This window comes from Hyaena hyaena, unplaced genomic scaffold, assembly GCF_003009895.1.
Source record: "Hyaena hyaena isolate Hyena2069 unplaced genomic scaffold, ASM300989v1 scaffold_548, whole genome shotgun sequence".
NCBI classification, from domain to species: Eukaryota; Metazoa; Chordata; class Mammalia; order Carnivora; family Hyaenidae; genus Hyaena; species Hyaena hyaena.
Genome location: NW_024081181.1, coordinates 561,538 through 585,304, shown reverse-complemented (window position 1 = coordinate 585,304; position 23,767 = coordinate 561,538). Strand labels below are relative to the sequence as shown.

At 59.1% G+C, this 23,767-nt stretch overlaps 1 protein-coding gene across 1 annotated transcript in view; it reads left to right on the top strand.

The window, feature by feature from the left end:
* Positions 1 to 23,767, top strand: part of PTPRN2 (protein tyrosine phosphatase receptor type N2) — a 754,508-nt gene that overhangs the window by 509,757 nt on the left and 220,984 nt on the right. Inside the window, exon 12 of the mRNA XM_039255854.1 lies at positions 1,368 to 1,432. Within this exon, the coding sequence (XP_039111785.1) occupies positions 1,368 to 1,432 (65 nt within the window). The remainder of the gene's footprint in view (positions 1 to 1,367; positions 1,433 to 23,767) is intronic.

The window sequence follows — 23,767 nt, the reverse complement described above, 5'->3', positions numbered from 1 at the left end:
CGCCTTCACGCTGCGGGCGGGCGGGGCCCTCGGCCTGCCCCTCCCGGACACCGCCACCCCGCCTTCTCCAGGAGGGGTGGCCCTCCGGCCGGTTCTCCGACCCTGAGATGTCCGGCACTCCCCTGTAGCAGCAAGCGCAGCCGGTTAAAATGCCATTGTCATGGGCTTTCTCTCCCAGCCTGTGTGAGAGTTCACTCTATTCCCCCCAAAAGTAGCTTGACATTCGGTAAAGTGTTTCCTTTGTTCGCAGAAGAGTATTAAGATCGATTGCTTTGTACTCTGTCTCTTCCAGACCGTTCTCCTCCATTCGGGGTTCACATTAGGGCCACCCCGTCCCCCGGCCCTCCCTCTGGCCCTGCACCCGCTGACGGGTCTGGAAGCGTTCGCTCCAGCCCGGATGGGGTTGTGTCTGCAGGATGATCACCCGCGTGTAAAAAGTAATGTCCGTTTGTTCGAAGGGAAAAACGTGCAAGACAGAGGCCCAGGTGGCGCAGACAGGCGCTGGCGGGCTCTCGTTTGTGTCCCTCCGTGAGGTACAGTCCCACGACCCAGGACTAACGTGGCTGCGGGATGGTAAGAGGGGGAAGTGGCCGCTAGTGCCTTGTTCCCGCTCAGATTTAACCACTGTTGCAAGGCACCCTTCATTCTTAGGGTCTGGGGTAAAATTCTGTTTTTCCCGGCTGTTTTTCCTTCCCAGTTCCAAAACGACACGGGCTTTATCCTAGAGTATCGCTGCAGATTTGTAAGCTAAGGTCAATTGCTTTGTGACACAGCTTCTTCCCGGCCAAGTGGGGGCAGGTGGGTTTGCGGTGCGGGCGTTAGGGTTGCTGGGTTTTCATTTACATCTGCTGATTGTTTCCGGAGCTCACTTCCCTTGTTCTGATACGGAGGGTCATCGTCCCCTGCCAGCCCCCCTCATTCTAAGTCAGGGGCGAACGAGGATGAGGCTGTGGGCGCCGCCGGGGTCCACGCGCTCCGTCCGGCCTTCACTGAGTCTTCCTCGTGAGCTCGGACTCGGGTTAGTGGGCTAGGGGTAGGGTCTTTCCCCATGATTGCTCAGTGAACAGCCAGCAGACCGTTCTAGAACAAGACTTCACAGTATGCAGAGAACGTCGGCCTTCGATGCCTCATGCAGTGTTTGCAACGGCCCTGTGAGTGCCCCGATGACGCTCATCTGGGTCATTGCAGGGGACGCGGGGCCTCGCGCTCAGGGGGACCGGCTCCGGGCTCGTTCGCAGCCGGGCTGTTGAACTCGGCCGTCTGCACACAGGGACTTTGTGCAGTGTTTTCCGTAGAGGGAAGTGCTCGGTGTCCAGAGTGATGAGCGCTGTGAGCTGACCCCTGTGCTTCTTAATTTCTCCTAACAGTTGACAACAAGGGCAAGCTGGAAAAAGCGTCCGGACTGGAAATCCTTCAGGCGGGCAGCGGGCCGGTGAGTACAGGAGGGGCCGCCCTCTGAGCCGCGCCGGTGGGGGCGCCGCTGCCGTCCGCGGGGAGGCTCCGTGTCACGCGGTGCTGACCGGGGGAGGCCGGCGTTGTTACCTCCCGCTGTTGAACACGCTGGTCCACGGAGCCTGGCGGAGGTGGCGCTGCGTTTGGTGGCATCTGAAGGGGTGTGTCCCCCTGGGAAAGCAGCCACGGGGTGGGGAATCGCTGAACCTTCAGAAAACACGTCCTTCCTTCTTCAGAGGGCTTGTTACTGCTAAGCTTGTGGACGTGTTCCAGCCGCAGGCACTTACCGTGCCCTCCGGGGGCCCGGGGATGGCCAGGCCACTTTTACGCAGACACACGTGTTTGGGCTGGGACGCCGTGCGCGCGAGCGCCTCCGCGGTATGACTGGGTGACACGTTGGTTACGGGAAGAGGGGTTGACCGAACACTCTGTCAGCAATCACAGCGACGGCGCTCACCTCCGGGCCCCGGCTGGCGCCCACGTCCCCGACTCAGGGCAGCTCCGTGAATTGTACGCGGGACGACGTGATTCTCGCAGGAGTGGTCTCCTGCCACTCGTAAGGCAGCGTGGGCCGAAACCGATTTGTGCCGTTGCGTCGAAATGTTAGATTTCACGGCTCTCGCCGTTACAGACGATTAACTGCTGGGGGCGGCTTATTTACGAGTGCTCCTTGCCACGGTGGAGAAGTCCTCCACCGAGCCACTCACAGGCGAGCCGCTCTTGGGGGGACTCTCCCATTCAGCGGCTGTGAGTCCTGGCTCTTGGAATAAAAATTTAATTTTTTTAAAATTTTTTTTAATGTTTTTTATTTATTTCTAGGAGAGAGAGAGAGAGACAGCGTGAGCAGGGGAGGGTCAGAGAGAGAGGGAGTCACAGACTGAAACAGGCTCCAGGCTCTGAGCTGTCAGTCAGCACAGAGCCCGACGCGGGGCCCGAACCCACGAACCGCGAGATCCTGACCTAAGTGAAAGTCGGACGCTTAACCGTCTAAGCCACCCAGGCGCCCCTGGAATAAAAATCTTAATTAGTCGTTCTTCACAGACAGGCTCCTGCGCTTACCGAGCAGCGGGCAGGCAGGAATAGCCTTGCAGAGAAGGGGCCCTGTGCCCGCGTCCCTGTCACGCGAGGGGCCAGGCGGGGAAGAGACTGGCAGGAGCTGGTCAGCAGAGGCTTGACGGGGCCCCGACACCCCAGTATGCCTGGTCCCTTGGCCGCCAGCTCGGGCCGGGAGGGTGAGTGTGGGTCAGGTGAGGAGGGCCTGCCCCCGGCCCCGCGTGCAGGCAGCGAGGGGAGGAGGAAGCGGAGACGGTCCTGAAACGGCCGGGCCCCGGGGAAGGAGCAGTGGCCAGTGGCAGAGAGAGCCAGGATGGCTTGGAGGGCCGGAGCCTCGATGGGGGGTTCTGACCGTGCAGCAGCCACGTGCAGCCCCCGCCCTCCTGTCCCGCCGCAGCCTCGTGGGGGGTCCTGTTCCGTGTCGAGTCGTTGCCACGGGAGGTGACTGGGGAGAAGGTCCATGCTGCTTCTGGCCCGGAAAGCTCTGGTGAGGAGCCCGGCCTCACTAGGGGCCGTGGGAGGGCGGAGTGGGGGGGGGGTGAGGACGAGGGCAGCTGGCCCGAGACCCCAGTGCGGCGCCTGGTCCCTGGGGGCCCTCTTCCCGAGGGAAACAGTAGTTTCGGAAAAGAGAGGGGCCCCGGTGATGGGTCAGGCGGGCTTTCGGAGGCCCTGCTCCCGCGCCGGCTGCGGGACGGGGGGACCCCCACCCTCCACTGCTGGGGGGACGCTGCTCAGACCCGGGGGTCGGGACGCTGTGACTTCATGTCCTTGCTCCTCCCCGGCATCTTGGCCAAACCCTGCTGCCTCCCTGCCTCCCCCGGGGCGACCCCCCCGCCCCCCTCTGCCCTCCAGGGCCTTGCCCTCCGACCCAGCGCATGACGTGCTGCGAGCATCCACGCCCCGGTCTCCGCCCCCCCGCACGGCACAGGAGGTGATCCCGGCGCCCCCCTCTCTTGGGTCCCCGGGAAGATTCACAGGAAGATTCCCTGCTTCCCCCGCCCTGTGTGCTGTCGCCGTGCGGCCCCGCCCACCCTGCACCCCCGTGGACCCGCCAGATTCCCGAGAGCGGCTGTGAGCAGCCCCAGTCGTGCCCCGGCCTTTACTTCTCCATCATTTCGGAATCTGGACGTTACCCTTCCTTCCTCGGTCTCAGTTGTGTGTGGTGTTTGGTGGGTGTGTTTTCCTTGCTGTCTCTGTGGTCCGCGGTGAGGCCCACCCCGCCCCGTGCGTTCATCACCCCTTGTAACGGTGCCTACTGCGCGCCTGCAGGGTGCCTGGCACCGTCCGAGGGCGGGTGTGTGGCGGGAGCAGAACAGACAGGCCCCTGCGGGCTGCAGGTCCCCTCCCCCGGAACTCGCGGGCCACGGAGCGGAACCCGGGGGCCACGGAGGGACGAGGCTCGCTGTCCCCTCAAGACACAGCCTCCGTTGGTTTTGTCTGCTTGTCCCATGTGGACAGACCATGTCTGTGTTTTCTGTGCCACGAGCCGCCCACCAGGTCCACGTCAGGACCACGAGCCACGTCCACGTCCAGACGGCCTCGGCGCTGCCGTCACTCAGGTCCTCTTCTCCGTCCCCACTGCCCGGCCTCCTTCCTCGTGGGCTTATGAGCCCCACAGGCCTTGACGTGTGCCTTTGTCCGGACCCGCAGACATGCTCGCCCTCCCCTCCTCAGCTGTCCACCAGGATCACGCCCGTTTCCTTCGTCCGCTCGTCCCACAGCGCCAGGCTTCGGTGCAAACGTCTGTCTTCTGGGACCTCCCGCGGGGCCGCGGTTTCAGGTGGAAGAGCGTCCCCCGAGCGAGCGCAAGCTCAGCAGCACAGATCTCAGAGGACGACCCTCATCCCCAAGGGCGTCCCCTGGCCCCAACCCCGTGCGCTTGCTTCACAGCCCCCTCCTCCCTCCCACCACAGCCGCCCCACGTGTGCGCCACGCACCCGCCGCCCTGTCCACATCCTGCCACGTGTCTCCTGGGCCGGAGCTCTGCACGCTCCCTGTGTCTACACTGCCAGCGGGGACGAACGTCCGGGTCCTTCTCCAGGCGTCAGAGGCCCTGCTCGTGCCCTTTCTGCAGACCTGCCCGCCCCCCCGGCGGTTACACATCAGCCCCCCTCGGGCTCGTTACTGTCGGCGCACAGCCCGCCCCAGCGTTTCTCATGCCGTTAAATCAGAACCCGCACGAGGTCCCTTCCCCGCACTGGCACGCACTTCCCACGCCAGCGCTCGCCGCTCGCTGCCCGAACCCCGTCACTGCACCCAGCCTCCTGTGATCGCGGCCACCAGCCCCCTTCCCGGACTGCGGCCCCCTGTCCCCCGCAGGGCTCACTGCCCTGCCTGCCTTGGGGGGCCCTGGCCACCGAGCTCCCCGCTCTGATGGCCCCAAGGCGTCCAGGCCTTGGCTTTGTTCCTGTAGGATGGGGACCCAGACCCCCCAGACCCACGCGCTCACTGTGCCCCACTCGCGCCTGCATCTCTGCACCCGGGGGTCTGGCCATCTCGGCTCCCGGGTCCAGAGCAGCAGGCCCGCGCTCCCCACCGCCCCCTCCAGCCCGAGTTTCTGTGGCTGTCTGCAGGCCACGCTGTCTAGGCGCTGGATCTACCCGCCTCCCCTGCAGGTCGGTGGTCCGGCTATGGTGGGGGGGGGGCAGGGCGCCAGCAAGGCCCCTCCCCCCCCACGGCACCGTCTCCTTCCTTTCCACCCTCCTGACTCGTTTCCCTCTGCTCCCTGGGTGGCCAGAGCCTGACCTCCCCATCTTCAGGGGCAGAAACAGCCGCCCCCACGCGTGGGAACCAGCTGTGAGAGCTCGCCCGCGTCCCCGCTGCCCCCCAGCCGCGCCCCCGCTGCCCCCCAGCCGCAGCCCCCGCTTCCTTGCCCACCGCGTGTGGAGACCAGCTCTCCACCCACCCGCCCTTGCCGCCTGGCGGTCTCGGAAGGCAGTGCGCCCTCACCTTGAAGGTGATGAGGTCGTATTTGGCCGGTCTCCAGCCCAGGACCCCCGCACCCCCAGACTTCTCCCAAAGCCAAGTGCATTGAGAAGCCGCCCTGGAGGAGGCAGGGAGGTGCCGGGAGATTGGGAGCAGGCTTTGGGGGGTGAAATGGGAACACGGGGGGCAGGGAGGTAAAGCTGGGAACGTGTCTCTGTTAACCGTGCGAGCGCTGTGAGGCCGGTTCTGATGATTCTGTGTTGGGTTTTTTAATGTATTTGCTGCGAACACCTCTGCTAGTTCTGATGCGGAGTGCGCGTGGACGTGGCTGCCGGAGGCCTCGCGGTCTCCCGCCCTGGTGCTGGTGACTCACACGCGTGGTAGGAGACTGAGCCAAAGCCCCGTGAGCCCAATGGAAATCTCTCAAAACAAAATTTAGAGGAAATGAACAGATTACGGTGCACACACACATTCCTAATAGATCGAGGGTATTTTGACATGTTTCAGGATCTACTTTCTGACATCTTGAAAGTGTTTGCATTTTCTTCAAATTAATAAAGTCATATTTCTTCCAAAGGAAAATTATAATATTACAAGTTAAAAAACCCTCAGATATTTAGAAGAAAAATAATCTAGATGCTTGTCACCAGGAGGCAGACCCATGAGTCTAGCTCCCATAAATGCATGTGAAATAGGAATTACTTTCTGATCTCCTGACAGTGTCCTGAACTCACGAACCTTCCCAGCATCTCAGCGGGAGAGCGGCTGACCCTCAGCCTCGGCATGGCTCCCCGAAACTCAGCGAGGGGGCTCAGGGGGCGCCCACCTCACCACACAGTGCTCCTGGTTCAGCCTGGCGCTGCGGGCCCGCCACAGGAGGGGCCCGGGTGGGGGTGAGCTCTCCGTCACCCGGCAGATTCAGGCGGAAGAGAGATGGCCAGCTGCTCATATTCTGAGAAAGGAAATCTTTCCATCTAGTGTAGGGAGAGAAAGTTTTCCTCACCCTCCCAGGGGCGCTGGCTGGGGACGGTCACGGCGACAAGGACAGAGGAGCAGAGAACAGCACACAGGTGTATCGCACACGGTTCAGACACGGGGACGGGAGGAGAGGAGGCCCCGGAGACCCTGTCAGACCCGAGTGTTTCCTGTGGGATTGATGCGCCGGGCGGGGGTGGGGAGCAGGGTAGGTTGGGGGGCGTGGGGGCAGGGCGGGGGTGGGGAGCAGGGTAGGTTGGGGGGCGTGGGGGCAGGGCGGGGGTGGGGAGCAGGGTAGGTTGGGGGCGTGGGGGCAGGGCGGGGGTGGGGAGCAGGGTAGGTTGGGGGCGTGGGGGCAGGGCGGGGGTGGGGAGCAGGGTAGGTTGGGGGGCGTGGGGGCAGGGCGGGGGTGGGGAGCAGGGTAGGTTGGGGGCGTGGGGGCAGGGCGGGGGTGGGGAGCAGGGTAGGTTGGGGGCGTGGGGGCAGGGCGGGGGTGGGGAGCAGGGTAGGTTGGGGGCGTGGGGGCAGGGCGGGGGTGGGGAGCAGGGTAGGTTGGGGGCGTGGGGGCAGGGCGGGGGTGGGGAGCAGGGTAGGTTGGGGGCGTGGGGGCAGGGCGGGGGTGGGGAGCAGGGTAGGTTGGGGGGCGTGGGGGCAGGGCGGGGGTGGGGAGACTGAGGGCGGCCTGTTTGCAGGGATCTGCTCGGTGTCCCTCTGTCGAGGAGACACAGGCCGCCCTTCCTCCAGGCACAGAGGACCCTCTCTCATGAGGGGAGTGACCTGCTCTGGGAGAAGGTGGTCGGGGAAACTTCCCGCTCGGGCGCCGTCTCTACCTCCTTCGGCTGGAGATATTTGTATGTCGAGGCGCCATATTTTGGGGTACAGGTCCTGAGCCTCGTCCCCGTGCGGTGTGATGTAAGGTGTGGGTGTGGGAGGGAGGTAAGGTGGACCCCAGCCTCTTCGCCCCCTACCTTTTGCTTAACCAACTGTCACTTCTCGGGCTCCCGGGCACAATTTTGTTCAAAGAAAGGATTCCATCACCAAGACTGTTTATTCCAAAGTCCCTTAAAAGTCTGTGGCTCTAGTTGTGTTCCGACCCCAGGAATCAGTGTGTGTTCACCGCGTGGCATGTGTGCACGTGACAGTCGGTACCGTGTGGCGTGCTGGATGTTTGAGAAAACGGCTTCCCTGCCTCCACAGAATCCCACAGGGACCGCTGAGGCGCACGTGGCAAGACATGTGGACTTGGGCCGAGTCCCTGGGGCCCTGCCCGCCCCCCAGACGCCCTGCTCACTGGGTCCAGTTAGACGCAGGAGGTGACTTGACCTTGACATAGAGGGACCTTTGTCCGCAGCATGACCATCAGGGTAAACTTCCCCAGAAACAGAGATGGGGGAGGAGCTGCACCTGACCGTCAGGTTGAGGGGAAGCTGTCCCTTCCATGTCATGGACAGCGTGGGGGAAGGACAGCGTGGGGACCCGCCTTCATCACGCCTGCCGGACTCGCGGGGTAGGTGACGGGGCTCTGGGCAGGAAGGAGTGTGGCAGCGGCCCTGCCAGCAGGCGGGGGTGGCGGGGGAGGCGGGGTCACGGGCCACAGGCTCGCGGGGCCCAGAGCACAATCTGGAATCTCGTCCACAAGGTGTTTGTAGGCAGTCGCGTGGTTTCTTTAGTAAAGATCGAGTGTGCTCGAAGCCATGCACCCACCTCGTAGAGGGTGGGCGCCCACAGCCTGGGCAGCGCCCCCTGCACGGACCCAGGGCTTACCCTCGAGGGCTTTGGCAAAAATCAGACCAGAATGAAGTGGAAGGTAATGAATTACACTGGGATAATCAGACAAAATGTGATGATTTGGTTAAAAATCGTCCTGAGGGGGGCACCTGGGTGGCTTAGTCGGTTACGCGTCCGACTTTCGCTTAGGTCATGATCTCGCGGTTCGTGGGTTCGAGCCCCACGTCGGGCTCTGTGCTGACTGCCAGCTCGGAGCCTGGAGCCTGTTTCAGTCTGTGACTCCCTCTCTCTGACCCTCCCCTGCTCACACTGTCTCCCTCTCTCTCTCTCCTAGAAATAAATAAAAATATTTTTTAAAAAAATCGTCCTGAGGACTTGAACCTTAAGGCAGCCTCAGCACCCAGCGTGCGGATAAATGCTCGCGGGTCCCCCACAGGGTGCGGGAGGCCAAGCGAGCCCTCTCCTTTCCCACAAATGTCTTTAACACGATTTTTGACTGTTTATTTTGAACGTGGTGTAGACTCGCAGGGACCGGAAGAGACAGCACCTAGATGCCCTGCGGGCCCTTCGCGCAGGCCCTGGGGCTCATAGCCTCCCGCCAGAGCGGGGGCGGACGCCGGCTCAGCACGTGTGGCCGTGTCCTTTTACCTTCGATGCCACGTTTCAGTTTTAATAAAGAAAAGCATGGAACCCGGGGGCACGTTCACGCGCACAAACCTATGAGGACATAACGGGCAATACCCCGTGTGTGGGCGCCCTCCCCCTGCCCCGGCTCCGTGTGACCGAGCGTCGACCTCACAAACTGCGATAGAGAAGGGGAGAAATAACCTAGATCGTCCCCTGTCTGTAAAGATCCTCCTTGACACTGTGCCGCACAGGAGGGACGCCATAAGTAATATAAAATACCCCTGGTGCTTGGATCGCGGTGCGTACCTGGGAATTCCGGGGAGGGGCTCTGGGTGCGGGGGGCTGGTGGAGGCAGGCCGTGGGAACCTAACGTGGAGACGGCGGCCCGCGGATGGTGCTGTCAGAGGCGTGGAGCCCGTGAGAGAATGGGTGGCGGGGTTGCCGATAAGTATGCTGGGTGGGGAGACGGGGTGTCAGGCGGACAGGCGGGGAGACAGGGCATCAGGCAGACAGGCGGGGAGACGGGGTGTTGGGGGGACAGGCAGGGAGACGGGGCATCAGGCATACAGGTGGGGAGACGGGGTGTTGGGGGGACAGGCAGGGAGACGGGGCATCAGGCATACAGGTGGGGAGACGGGGTGTTGGGGGGGACAGGCGGGGAGACGGGGCATCAGGAGGACAGGAGGGGAGACGGGGCGTTGGGCGGATGGGCGGGGAGATGGGGTGTTGGGGGGCAGGATCTCTCAGGCGGAGACGGTACGGTGTTTTCGAGAGCTCGTGCTACCTGTGGAAAAATGGGGTGTCCTCCCTGGCGGTGCCAGTGCTCACGGCTCACCCTCGGCTCTTCCGTGACCACAGGCGCCCTGAGAGCCCGGGACCAGCCTCGGAACCTCTGCAGAAACTCACGCGCTCTACGCACACCAGGGCGGTCCCAAGGGTGCGTGGCATCCCTGCCCGGTGCCCAGGCCCTCAACAAGCTTCTGGGAGGCGAGGCTGACCATCTGCTGGGGCCCGGGCAGTGCTGGGGAGCGCAGGGTCCCCATATTTGCCATTTGGTTCAGGAGTCACCCAGGGTTATCCTAATGTGCATTTCTTGACCCAGAAAATGGAATTTGTTCTTCCTAAAAGCAGAAAGCGCATGGGTCCTAAGAAAAGCCTGTTTACTTGTACACACTCTTAATCTGTGTTTGGGATGGCAGATGCGCTCAGCCTGCTGGGCACGGGTGGTGGGGGTCAGAGGTCAGCTGAGAGCCCTCTGTGGGCGCCCTGATGAGGCTCCGAGTTCCGCTGGAGCTCAGCCCCCGCCAGGCCTCACCGCTGCTGTTCGTACTGTTCTTATCTCTCAAGAGTGAAGAAAATCACACAGAAATGTGTTCAATATAATTAACAGCACTTGACATATCGACAAATATGAGTTTATTATGAAACAGCATCTTTTCCTTCTGAAATGCTGTAAAAAGTACCACGTCACGTGGGCCACGGATGTCTTTTCAATACTTTTTGTGATTTAAAGGCAGGAGAAGCCCCGTGTGATGTGGCAGTTGCCATAGTGACAAATTCAATTTTTATTCAATATCAGAGCCAACAGTCACGTAAAATGAGATAAGGAGCGCCCGCCTGGGGCACCTCACCCGCCCGCCCCCCCCCCCCGTGCCCGCTCCTAGTGGCTCCCCTGCCTTCTGGGGGGGCGTGTCCGGGTATGCGTCTCCCTTGCAGGCTGTGGTCTAGGCTGGATTTGATGGTGTCCCCATAGGACATGGAGGGTCCGTCTCAGTAAAGTGGGGGATCATCCCCGTGGCTTCCTCTGAACTAGTGGGCGTCGGGCCATTTTCAGTGAAGGGACTAAGTTCTAGAGAGTCTCTTCGAGCTCTCGGAGGGTCATGTTTCAGAAACCCCTCGTAAGGCCCAAGCGGTAAGCCTTAGAATTGCTTGGAAGAGAGTGAGGAAAACCGGAGGGAGTAGCCGCCAACCCAACGCAACCGAACCGGCCGCCCTGGCCGCCAGCCGCACGCGGCTCACCGACGAGAAGGCCGAGGCTGGGAGCCTCAGTGGTGGAGGCGGCCCTCGGGTTTCGGCGGGGAGGGGACTCCCAAGCCGGGGCCTTACTCCCGGAACCGTGCCGCCCCGGCGTCGACAGCGGCCGTGCCTTCCGGGGGCCACGCAGCCCCTTGCGGGACCCTTCAGACGGAGCCCCGGCCCTGCCCGCGGCCCCTGCGCCAGCCTGGGCTTTGGGTAAGAGGTGGAAGACCAGCCGTGCGTGGTCCGGGGCGGCTGGGACACAGCGCCGCGCGCCAGCGGCTCAGACAGCACGGGGGTGTCACGGCTCCGGGGCCCGCGTCCCGGGTCCTTCCCCTGCAGCTTCGAGGAGGGGTCCCCTGCAGGCTCCGTCCCCTGCGCCTGCTGTCCCCGCGCGTCTGTGCTCACGTCAGACCCCCTTCCGTACTGACACCTCTCCTGTTGGACCAGGACCTCTGTAAGGACCGTGTCTCCGAACAGTCCCGCGTGGTGGGGATTGTTACCTCAACACATCATCTGGGGGGACACCTGGCAATCTGCCCTCCCCACCCCACCCAGAAGCTTGGGTTTTAGAAAGCTGCTTCCCTATCGGGGTCCTGAGGCCGGGAGCCAGGTAGGAGCTGTCGGGAGATCGGTGGCTCCCCGTCCTCGCGGCCGAGGGTCCGCCGTCCCCCGGCAGCCGCCCCCCCCCCCCCGGGAAGGGCTCCCATGGCGTCCGTGGGAACATAGTCGAGCTATGTGATCTCATGTCTGTCCCCCTTTAACCGTGTGCTCGGGAGTAAAATCCACGTGTGTCTTAACCCTCGCCGGTGTCCCCCCGCTCGACACAAGGCCTGACATACGGCAAGAACTCAATAAACACTCGTCGAAGCGAATTGGATCGTGAGCCCTGTCTGCAGGGCACGCGCCCCTCACTGGCACGCTCCGTCCCTTCACACTGGCTTCTTCGTGGCCCGCTCCGCCCGCCTCTCCCGGGCTGTGAAGCTCCGAGCTGCAAAATACGCTCCTGGGTGAAAGGTTTCCTCCCTCCCATTGTGTGCACGGGCTCTGCTGCCGCTGAAATAGCCGAGGACCGTCCTCTGCACCCGGTCCCAGGCTTCATCTCCATGACAACTGATTTGAATACCTTAATTGCTGATTTGAATACCTCCTCTATGCTTAATCCAGGGGTTTAAAAAAAGGGCTCTTTTCATCCATATGAAATAATTAGTAATCAATTTAACAGAAAATATAATCAAATGCTAAACTTAAAGCCGTGTCGTGTGGGAACAGACACGCGGTCGGCGCAGTGGTCGTCCAGGGCGGTCCAGGTAAGCGTGTCCGCGCCCCTCCGGCGGGAGACGGGGCCGCTGTCCTGACGCCCCTGAAACAGGGCCTGGTTCCTGAGCCGCCTCGCACCTCACAGGGCCGCGGACTCAGCAGCCGCCCGCCTGGGCCCGCGTCGGACTACAGCGCCTGCACCCGGGGCGTGTGGCCGGAGCGCATGACAGGTCCCCGCTGGGGGGCACGGGGCCAGCGGAGCACGCCCCTTCTCCCCTCACTGGGCTCCCGGGCTCAGGGCGGCCGACCACACCAGGCCTTGAAATCAGGGGTCACACGGCCTTTCCATCTCCTGTCTGGATTGTGACCGCCACTCCCGGGTCAGGGTCCTGGGGCCACCGTAACACAGTGCACAGACTGGGGGCCGAAGATAGAGGAGTTGATCTCTCGCCCTTCTGGAGGCGAGAGCCCCACATCCCAGTGCGGGCAAGACCGTGCTGCCTCCGGGGGCCCCGGCTCCCTGCCTCTCTGGCTTCTGCTGCTGTGGCCGTCCCGGGAGGCCCTTGGCTTCTAGGCCCATCCCTCCAGCCTTGCCTCTGTGGTCACTTGGCTTCTCCCCGTGCGTCTGTCCTTAGAGGGACGCCCGTCACGTTGGGCCGAGGCCCACTCCACCCCCGTGTGGCCTCGTCATACCCTGACCACACCTCACTCACGGAGGGGGGTTACGCATGGCACATACGTCTTTCGGGGACACAGATTTGATCCACAGTACCCTGAAGTCGCAGATGTCCTCTACCCCCCGACTCGAAGCCCCAGGATTGATGATTGACTGGCCGACAACTGAACTTTTCTCCTTTGGGGATACAGTATTTTGCTCATGTGATTCTATGAACAAAGTTGGCCTCTCCAGCCAAATCTGTTTCATAATCTAGTTTGACCCCCAGACCACACACGCACGCGCACACACATACACACATGCACGCGCACACACATACATGCACACACACATGTACACACACACACACCGCTGTCTGCCCGGCTATCCCGGAAAACCTGAGAGAGAGAAGAGAGCGTGGCCATGACCCACTCATGGGCCTCTCTGATGATTCCGTATTTTCAGGCAAATGTGAAAAGTAAATGTCATCTTGTTATTTTTATTAAATTAGTTAATTCTTGAATTGCTATATTAAGTTAGTTTTTCTCACCAAGATGCTTAAGAGTTAAAGCCACCTTAGTTTTAGCCCTGAGGCACGTGAGCGCCGGAGCGATTTTCAGCTGGAGGGTACGTTAGGCGCACAGCACTTCCTTCCACCCACAAGGCTGTGAGCAAAACCCGAATTTTCCAAATTCTGAACAAGGTACCCCCCGGGGCGGGGCGAGCTGGTGCTCACCTCCGGGACGTGTGGTCGGGGGTCAGCTGGTAGAACTCGGCCTCGGGAGCCCACAGGTGCATCCCTGAGCACCCGGAGCCCCGCCCCGGAGGCACCGGCGGCTTCCGTCCGTAAGTGGGGATGGAGAAGGGAGGGGTGCGCCCTGCTGCAGCCACGGGACCGCCCCTCCCTGGATGCTGAGCACAGGCCCGGCCCCGGCCTGAGGGCGGCCCCTCCCGTCCACACATGATGTGCTTACAGCCTGTGTCAGGGGATCCTCAGAACAGCAGGTGCAGACAGACGGACCCCACCCTCCTCGGGGGGACGGACCCCACCCTCCTCGGGAGGGAGGAGAGACCGAAGGCCACTGGGCCTCGTTTCTGTGCGACGAGGGGCCCAGGTAACAGGCTGAAGAGGGTCCTGTGTGCACAGCCCTTTCATGGCGCTGCAGCTGTGTCTTCCTGAGGGCGTGAAGCAGAAAGAACATTCTCCACAAGTAACTCTTCCCTTGACCAGCCCTCGGACTTCATGCTGTACCAAAAATATAAGCTTGTGTCCTCCGCCGCGTGAGGGGACCCAGCATGCATCACACGTGTGACGTACCTGGGGGTGGTGTTTCCTGCCACACCGTTGGGGCACCTAAACAACCCTCTTCCTGGTGGCACATCCTGGGGCCACGGGCCTGAGGCCCCGGCGTGGTCACGGTTGCTTTCCTCAAGGCCTCTCCCCCTTGCCCTGTGGACGGCCGTCTCCCGTGTCCTCTCGTGGCCCTCCTGTGTGCGTGTCTGTGTCCTGACGTCCTGGAAGGACCCCGGTCAGGTCGGATCAGCGCCCACCATAGGGGCCGCGTTCTCACCTCCTCTTGTCTGCACAGGCCCCGCTGCCAAACACAGTCATGTTCTGAGGTCCTGAGAATAAGGGCTCAGGATGGGGACGCACCTCAGCCTGTGACACTGCCCCGTGGTCACACGTGGCCTGTTCGTGTCAGAGTAAACTCAGCATTCCTCTTATACGTGCGTTCCAAAGGTAGCGTGTAGACAAGCTAACTTCTAAGAAACACGTGCGCACCGCCGTGTAGAACACGTTGATGGACCGGTTGATGGAGAAGTGAAACACAATACCAACCCAGTGAGGGACAGACACGGTAAAGACCAGTGAGCATTTCTAGAAAGATAACAGGACACTTTTGTGCACAGATCCATCAAACCCGCCGTGTGGGCTGGGACGTCCAGCCGCAGCGAGGGAGTAAAAATTACCACACAGCCCGAACCAGGTGGGCCTCACCAGTGGTGGCTGGTGCTCAGTGGGAGGAGCCAGCATCCTACGCGCCAGGGGAGGACCTGGCCATGGTCGACCAGCCCGAGGGACCCCCTTCCTCCAGCAGGAAGTGACAGCCAGGGCCAGAGGCAGACACCCACCTCCAGCCTGGGGTCCCCTGGATAAAACTCTTGACATTGAGACAATATCAATCGTGCTGCAATTTTATTTCTTCGGCAGAAGGTCGTGTTTCTTTGTGGCTTATTTACTGATGGAAGCCTTTCCATTTTGGTGTGCAGCAGGTAGAGGAATGGATTTATTTTAGAAATGTTAGTGATGTTTCATGATGCTGCCTTCGGCAGCAACATAAAAAGGACTGATTGTTAAACTGCTAATTTACAGATCTTCTCTAAGTGAATGCAAACAAATTCTGGTCCTCAAAGCCCTGCTAATATACAATGTTCAATTTTTAATTTCCAGTCCATCTTAGATTATGGGGATGAAAAACAATATTTAATCCCTCGTTAACACATGAATAAGCAGAAGCTGTCATTTTCGACCAGACAATAACGGGATTATCTCAAGAACTGTCAGTTTATGTGAAAACATTATGTTGCCCAAATTTTCATAAAAATTAGCAGTGGATAATATTCAAGATCAGAGCCATGGAAAGAGGAAAGTCTGCATTCATGGTAATAAATATTCATATTTGTCTGCTCAGGAGATGAAAATCTAATCAAGAGGCTATTGATGCGCTGGCTTTTTTTTTTTTTTAACCAAGACGTTTCATCTAAATTGGGTTTGATATGGAAATTAGTCTCACTGGAGTCCTCCAGGCCAGGGGTGGGGCCGGCGCCGCCAGCCTGGAAGTCAGCTCACCTCGCTCGGGGCCGGGCATCTAACAGGATGGAGTGTTTTGGACCCTCCCTCTCTTTTCTAAGAAAAACACAACATAATTTCATGCCAGTTAACTCCTAGCTACTGCAGGGTTAAAATCATCTGTGTTTTTGCTTTTGTTGACAATTACCATAAATCAGAAGACGCTCTGCATGAAGCTTAATGAAATATGCATGATTTAAAACAGAGAAGATAGATAGTAGCTGCAGGATGTTGCTTTGTGTGTTTGTGTGTGTGTGTGTGTGTGTGTGTGTCTCTGTGTGTCTGTGTATATGTCTATGTGTATGCATGTGTGTGTATGTGTGTGTCTGTGTGTTTCTGGGTGTGTCTACATGTCTGTGTGTGTGTGTCTGTGTATATGTCTGTGTGTATGCATGTGTGTGTATGTTTGTGTCTGTGTGTTTCTGGGTGTGTCTACGTGTGTGTGTGTGTGTGTGTGTGTATATGTGTGTCTGTGTGTTCCTCATATTTTCTTGAAGGCTACGCTTTTCCCTCTACATCAACAAGCATTTGAAAACACTGAATTAACGAGGTGCTCATTAGTAAACACAGTACAGTTTCCTCCACTGTTTCTGGCCCATCGAGGTGCCCTGTCGTCACCATCTGTGAGTGTTCCAGGCCTCTAAGAACCTGCCCCCATCACTCGGGGGTCCCCCTTAAACTTCAGGCCCCCAAGTGGAGCAGAACCTTCTGTAGCTCACGCTTACAAGTCCCTGGAGAGCGGGAACAAGATGCAGTTTCCTCCTTAGCCAGGGACCAGGTACACCTCCCTGGCGCGTAGAGACAGAGCAATGACGTGGCCTCGTTGTACGTCAGAAATGTCTCCACTTACGTAAACAGGACTTTCCCTAGGTCACCATGATTATGTTAGAGAGCAGAATCTTTATATTAATGTGTATTTTAAAATTATGACCCTGGCACATACTTCCCGTCCACTTTACCCCCCACTCAAGTGGAGCGGATTCTCGTGGAGAAGCCGTGGGAGACGTGGCGTCTGAGGACAGTGTGTTCTGGATCGAGGTCTCCTCCCGCAGCCCCTCCCGAGCTGAGGCTGAAGGAAGTCCTTGCCTCCCGCACGTGCTGCTCGGAGCTCCGTGCGCTTGCCTGGCGTGGAGTCTCCCCTTACGAGAGCGGCGTCCCGCCTCCCTGCGGCCCTGCCTTCCCGTGCGCCCTCAAGACTGCAGGTCTGATGTGGGGCCGAGACATTTCGTTCTCAGGCTGGCACGGGGGCTGGGCATTGAGAGGGAAGAGAGGGAGCACACACAGTCAGGCCCGCTGGGCCCCCCACCCCGGGCTGTGTCCACGTCACTTCCTACGTGGATAGGGAATTAATGAGTCATTTTCAGGAGAAGACATCCCTCCTAGAAGGCAGGCTTGGGGTGTGTCCCTGCCACCCACTGTCCTCCTCTGGGGTCCCCGGAGCAGGCTCCCACACACACCCATGCACACACTGCCCACCGGTACTGCGTCCTGACGGCTGCCCTCACTCTCCCGAGAACTTCCTCCGCCGGGAACACGGGAACGTGGGAGGCAGCGGTGCATGCGCTGTAAGCCCGTGGGCGCCCCCAGCCTCTCCTCGCATGGGGGGGGGCAGCACCGCCCCTGCATCTGCCCCTCCCAGTGTGACCCTGGTCTTCACTGCCCGTGGCAGGTGAAGAGTGAGCTGAACCCCTTGTCTGAAGCCATCAAGTGCTGTGCCGACACTTGCAATCCCCGTGTGTTATTGAGGGCTCTGAGAAGCAGGGCCGGGGGGGGTGGTTCTCATAAACTGGCCACCAGCTGTGGACACCGGGAGGTCCCCTGCCTGCCATCTGCACGCTGCAGGCCCAAGGAGCCCGAAGCCCCACCCCAAGCCCCCAGGCCCAGCAGCAGCATGGCCACGGCTGGAGATGTGTGTCCCAGTCAAGCAGCAAATTCCACCTTCCTCCACCTCTCTGTTCATTCCAGACTCTGATTCAGTGGCCGATCTCTTCTGGAGACACCGTAAGGATATACCCGGCAGGGGCGTTTCACCAGCCACCCCCACCCCGGCCCCGTGACGTGGACCCGCCGCCCGCACCCTCGGCCCCATCACATGCCTGTCCCAGGACCACACTTGTGAGTCCACTGTCCGTGGTGCTGACGATGTTTCCCCAGCGCTGACTCTGTCCTCAGAAGCCTGGCTAGGAGAGGACTTGGTGTTTGAGGTTCCCACTGCCACGAGCCCCGTGAGCTTGTCCACGTGACCTGGCCCATCGGGTATTGCTGTGGGCAAGCGTGAGTGCAAGTGGACTTTCTGGAAGCAAGATCTGTCGAGTGGAACTCCAGCCAGTGCTTCCCCAGACAGAGAAACAGCCAGAACGCACTGCAGTTTGCCACCAGACCCCGCCTGGAAACCGGGCCCCCTGGGCCGGCCCCGACTGCTCGCCCGCTGCAGCCACTAGGGGTCTCACATTCTGCTCCCCGTGTCGGGGGCCCTGGGTGGCTGGGCCTCCACACGCTGGCGGGAGTTTGCCAGGACTGACAGACAGTGTTGGGGAACAGGACTCGTGGTGCCTGAGGCTTGAACTCGGGTGTTGGTGCACACAGCAGAGGCCGGCTCCTCGCTCGCTGCACCAGCTCCGGGTCCCTCCCATGGCACCGGGCTCTCCTCTGGCCCTGCGGTCACTGCCTCCAGACAGCGTAAGTGGAAAGGGCCCCGGGGTCCAGCAGGAAGGAGGTGTGTGGGTTACCCAGGGGGCACGTGGCTGCCCCGTTCCAAACCAGAGGTCGGTCTCAGGCCACGCCGCCTGCCTGGAGAGCCGGGCCCCTCGAGCCGTGTGTCCAGACAGGGGGCAAAGACATTCCCTGCCGCCACGGCACGAGTGCGGGGACCAGGCTCCCGGCCGTCACCCCACCCGTGCGCGAGACCCAAGGCCTGGGAGACGTCAGGCACAGTTGATTAGGAACAAAGTAGCACAAACACTGTGCTCTCTGTCCTGCGACCAGTCCTGGGTCCACCCCAGTGACCTCGTGCTCCCCACATCTCCTCTGAAAGGCCCGTCTCCAAATACAGCCGCGTCTGCGGGGCTTGGGGGCAGGGCTGTGATGTGTGACCCTGGGGACGGGATCCAGCGTAGCAGGCCATGCGTCACGGTGCCTTCTGCCCCGACGGGCTGCCTTTTAAAGAATTGTATTCACCTTATCAGAGTTTCAATTTAATTTTTTTTCCCTTTTAAAAACTACCTCTTAGTATAAAGTCCTGTTGCGCACAAATCTGGTCCAGCTGATGTTGGCGTCAACTGTTAGTTCAAAATGCAGACTCGTTAGGATTGGCCAAGAGCCCCCACGATGTGTCCCTACCCAGACGCGCCAGGAAAAGGTTGTCAGGGGGCCTATTTTGTCATTTCCCACATGTGTTCTCCAGAGCACTGGGTCTGTGACACATCTCCCAGGAAAGGGGTGTTGTGTTCCGGGGACCAATCCCGCGTGGACTGCCCAGGGCATCCGCCACTGCAGCTGAAAACCCGGTGCTCCGACAGAGGTAGCCTGACCCCCTCAAGCTTCTCGGGCCACGGAACCTACCTCTCACGTGACACTGATCAGGGCACGCGTTGGGGAATGCGCTCTGTCGTCACCAGATTGCTGAGCAGATCCGGGAGTGCCACCTCACAGACTGAACACATGGACTGGGGTCTAAAACCGCACTTTCTAGAAAGTGAGCAGTTTCCACGTGCCTGGAGCCTGGGAACTGGGGTCCCCACTTCCCACGGCAATCGCGTTTTCTGGGCTTTCGCAAACGGCTTGCTGACTCATACCTGTCTTTTGACTGTGGACCTCCCTGCCCCCGCTCTCCCCGGCGAGGACGGGAGCCACCTGACTCCATGGCGGCCTTTGCAAATTCCTGCTCATGCTTCCAGGGCTGTGCCGAGCACACTTCATCAGTGCCCCTTGTGAGCCCGTCTTAAAGAGCTTCCTGGGGACCCCTGGGGGGCTGAGTCAGTTGAGTGTCTGACTTGATTTTGGCTCAGCTCCTGATCCCAGGGTCGTGGGATCGAGCCCTGTGTTGTGCTCCAGGCTGGGCATTTCTCTCCCTCTCCCTCTACCCCTCCCCCCTCCCCCAGCATGCTCACTCTCTTTCTCTCTCTCTTCCTCTAAAAAGAAAAAAAAGAAAAAAAGAAAGCATTTATGTTGCATAGAAGGCTTTGGGCTTTTTTCTTTCCCCAGTTTGTGAGTATTAAATATTCATTCACTCATTCCATAAGCATCTCCTTAATCTCAGGAACCACGGGTGGTGAGATGGTGAACAGAACGGGGCTCTTGGCCAGCCACACGCAAGCAGCGGATTTCACTGTCAAGGCAACAAACATCTGTTGACCGGCTGGGTGCCGATTTATGTTCTAAAACTAGAGCTGAATATAAAATAAAAATGAAAAGTCATGGATCCTGCCCTCAAATAGCATATAATCTAGTGGAAGAAATATAATAAATGAAAAACAGGTTGACAGTGTAAGATCAATTGTATACAAGGGAATAAACAAGAATTTGTTTTCAGAAGGGGGCCCGTGGTGGTGGGGACTTCCTTACACTGCCGTTGTGAGTTAACTTGTGCCCCCAGAGAGATAAGCTGAAGCCCCAGCCCCCAGTACCTCGGAATGCGACCTTCCTTGGAGACAGGTGGCTGCAGGTGTCTTTGGGATGAGCTCACCCTGGCGTGGGGTGGGCCCTTGATCCTGCGGCCCTGCGTCCTCACCGGGACGAGGCCGATACCACGTGAGGACACGGACACCCCAGAAGAGGCTCGGATGGGCCGATGTGCCTGCAGACCCAGGACACCAGGTCGGCGCCACTCAGAAGCTGGAAGGGGCAGGAAGGGGCCTCCCCAGGGCCTCTGCAGACACGCCACCCGCCGCCGCCACCTTGATTTAGGACTTCCGGACCCGAGAGTGAAAGGACACGTTTCTGTTCTTTGTGGGACTTGGTCACGGCAGCCCCACATCGCTGCATCAAATGCCTGTGGGCAGGGCAGGGACAGGGCGGGGACAGTGCTTAGAAACCACCAGGGCGCCTCCAGCCGGCAGGGGGCCGGCCCCAGAGCCAGGGAGGTGCTGGTTCCAGGAGGTGGTGGCAATGGGGTCCCCGAGGCCGCGCAGGCCCTGCTCCACGGAGCCCCGTCGCTGAGAGAACAGAAGCAGACGGGCTGCGGGCCTGCAGGGTCAGGGACAGCGTGCAGCAGCGGGCACCCACTGGCAGACCCCCCCCCCACAGAGGCCGTCCCTGCTGTCACGTCCTCGGGGCTGGGGGGCCGCAAGCCACACCCCCAGCTGCGTGGAAGGGGGCGCCGGGTGGGAGGCCCCAGGGCCCTGTGCTCCTGCAGCCGTGCTGAGCCTGCCTGCACCCCTAAGGAGGAAGAGGTGCGTTTTCCCTTCTTCTGCCCACGGCTCCCTTGAATGAGCCACGCTCGTTTATCCGCCTCTGATTTTTAATTAACTTCAGGCTGGTCCAGCTGTGCCTCTTCTGGACTCCAATTTTGACAGCTATGGACTGAATTGCCTGGTCAGTTCCATGAAAAACTAAAAATAAAAATGAGTCCAACCAACCAGCCGCTGATTGAATCGATCAGCCAGTGCCGTCATATGGTTTCCCAAGCGCCCTGGCTTCGATGGGCCATGAATGCAGGCAGTTTGTATTTTATTTAAAGCATGTGTATTTGCAGAAATGTAAGAACTGTGTGCTCAGCCCACAGAGTAATTGTGTACTTCTACCACCTAATTATCTCAACGCGATTAGTGAGTGAGATATTACAGCAGAAGATTAGATATTAAAAGGCATCATTATAGCACAGAAATGAGATTTGTGGAGAGTGATATCTAATTCCAAACCAGAAATGCACTCACACAGCACACAGTTAAGCGTCTAGAGGCCCAGCTTCCAAACATCTGCATGAAGAACAAAGATGATAATTCATTACTATGTCCAAAAAATGTGAACTCTGCCATTTAAAAAAATGTGACACTGTGGATCTTCAGGAAGTAAGCGTTTGATGATAAATGTGATGTGGGAGGCTGACTGTTCAACCTGTGTTCATCCCAACTCTGTACAGCCTGACCCTGTACAGCCCAAGTCTTTACAGCCAGACTCTGTACGGCCCAACTCTATACAGCCTGACACTGTACAACACAAATGTGTACAGCCAGACTCTGTACAGCCCAACTCTGTATGGCCAAGTCTATATGGCCCAACTGTACAGCAATGCTGTACAACCTGGCTCTGTACAGACCAGCTCTATATGGCCCAACAGCCTGTGTACAGCCTGACTCCATACACCCTGACTGTGTACAGCTCAACTGTACAACCTGACTGTGTACAGCCCAAATTTGTATGGCCAACTCTATATGGCCTGGCTGTATGGCCTGACTGTACAGCCCACTGTACAGCCCACCTCAGTGTAGCCTGACTGTGTACACCCCAACCTGTACAACCTGACACTATACAACATGACTGTGTACAGCCTGTGTATTGCCAGACTCTGTACAACCTCTGTACAGCCTGACTCTATACAACCCAACTCTGTATAACCTGGCTGTGGCACTACTCTATGCAGGCTGTGTATTGAGCAATTCTGTACAACCTGGCTCTGTACAGTCCAACTGTGGACAGCTTGACTGTGTACACCCTGACTTTGTATAGCTTGACTCTGTACAACAGGACCATGTACGACCTAACTCTGTACAGCCTAATTCAGTATGGCCAACTCTGTAGAGCCCGACTAATAGCCCAACTGTGTACAACCTGATTGTACAACATGACTATATACAACATGATTCTGTACAGCCCAACTCTGTATGGCTGGCTCTGTATGACCTGACTGTACAGCCTGTGCACAACCTGACTCCATACAACATGACTGTGTACAGCCTGACTCCATACAGCATGACTGTGCACAACCTGACTCCATATAGCATGACTGCACAACCCAACTTTGTACAGCCTAATTCTTATAGCCTGACACTGTACAACCCAACTCTGCACAGCACAACTCTGTACAACATGACTGTGTATGACCTAACTCTGTACCGCCTAACTTGGTATGGCCAACTCTGTACAGCCTGACTGCATAGCCCAATTGTGTACAACCTGACTATATAGTCTGATTGCATAAGCTGACAGTGTACAACATGACTATGAGCAACATGATTCTGTATAGCCCAACTCTGTACAATCTGACTATGTACATCCTTACTGTGTACAACCTGACCGTGCACAGCCAGACTGTGTACAGCCGGGCTCTGTGGTGCTGGCCTGCCGCACGTGCCAAGCACATGCTGACCAGGGCAGGTAGTCTTTACTTACGGGAAAGCAAGGAGGCAGGTACTACAGCCTGAGGAACCCTCAGAGAAGAGTGGCTGTCCAACCCTACAGACCGCCACCAGCTAGGACCTCAGCGGAGCCTTGTTCGGGCCACGGTGAGACAGGGACCCCTCCAAACTGGAACAGTTTTGCAGTAGATGGCCCCCAACCCTGAGCCAACAAAAGCTACTTTGCAACGTGCCCTCCCTACCAAAGCCTTTGTTTAGGAGGAAACGCCAGCAGAGTCCAGAATACCGATGGCCTGTCTCTTACGGATGGGGGTCGTCATGTTGACAGCAGGGCACTGACAGGCTGGGACACGTAGGGGCAGAGTGGCCACGGGCCCACACGCTGGGGCAGGCTCCCCGAAGCAGAGCCGGGTGGCCAGGGTGCTCTGAGGAGACTGAGCTACAGGCCTGCAGGGAGGGGTGTGGGGAGGAGCAGGGAAGGATGGAGAGGGCGGGGAGGGGACGGAGGCCGCCACAGTCCAATCGCATTTTCTCTCCTCCCACCCATCATGTGTGCAAACCAGTGACCATGAGCTCAGTGTGGTGTGGACTGAGGATGGCCCCTCCGCAGTGGGAAGAGTGGGGAGATGCTGACCTCAGCCGTGTCGTCCCCACGGTGGCCAGCTGGTGGCCAGCCACCCCAGTGCGGGCTTTCCTGCCTCCCCCACCGCCAGGGACGGACCGGCTGCACCTTGCCTTCTTCAGAGACGGGCCGTTTTGATAGTTGTTCAGGCCACCTTGCTGAGTGGTGTGCAACAAGCTAAGAGTGTGTCCAGCTCCGAGCGCGGACCACCTCCCTGTGTCAGCACACACTCAGAAGACATAGGGAAGATTATGAAAAATCTGCGGGAATGAATTCTCAAACAGATGATGAGCTGCGGACGTTCGCCA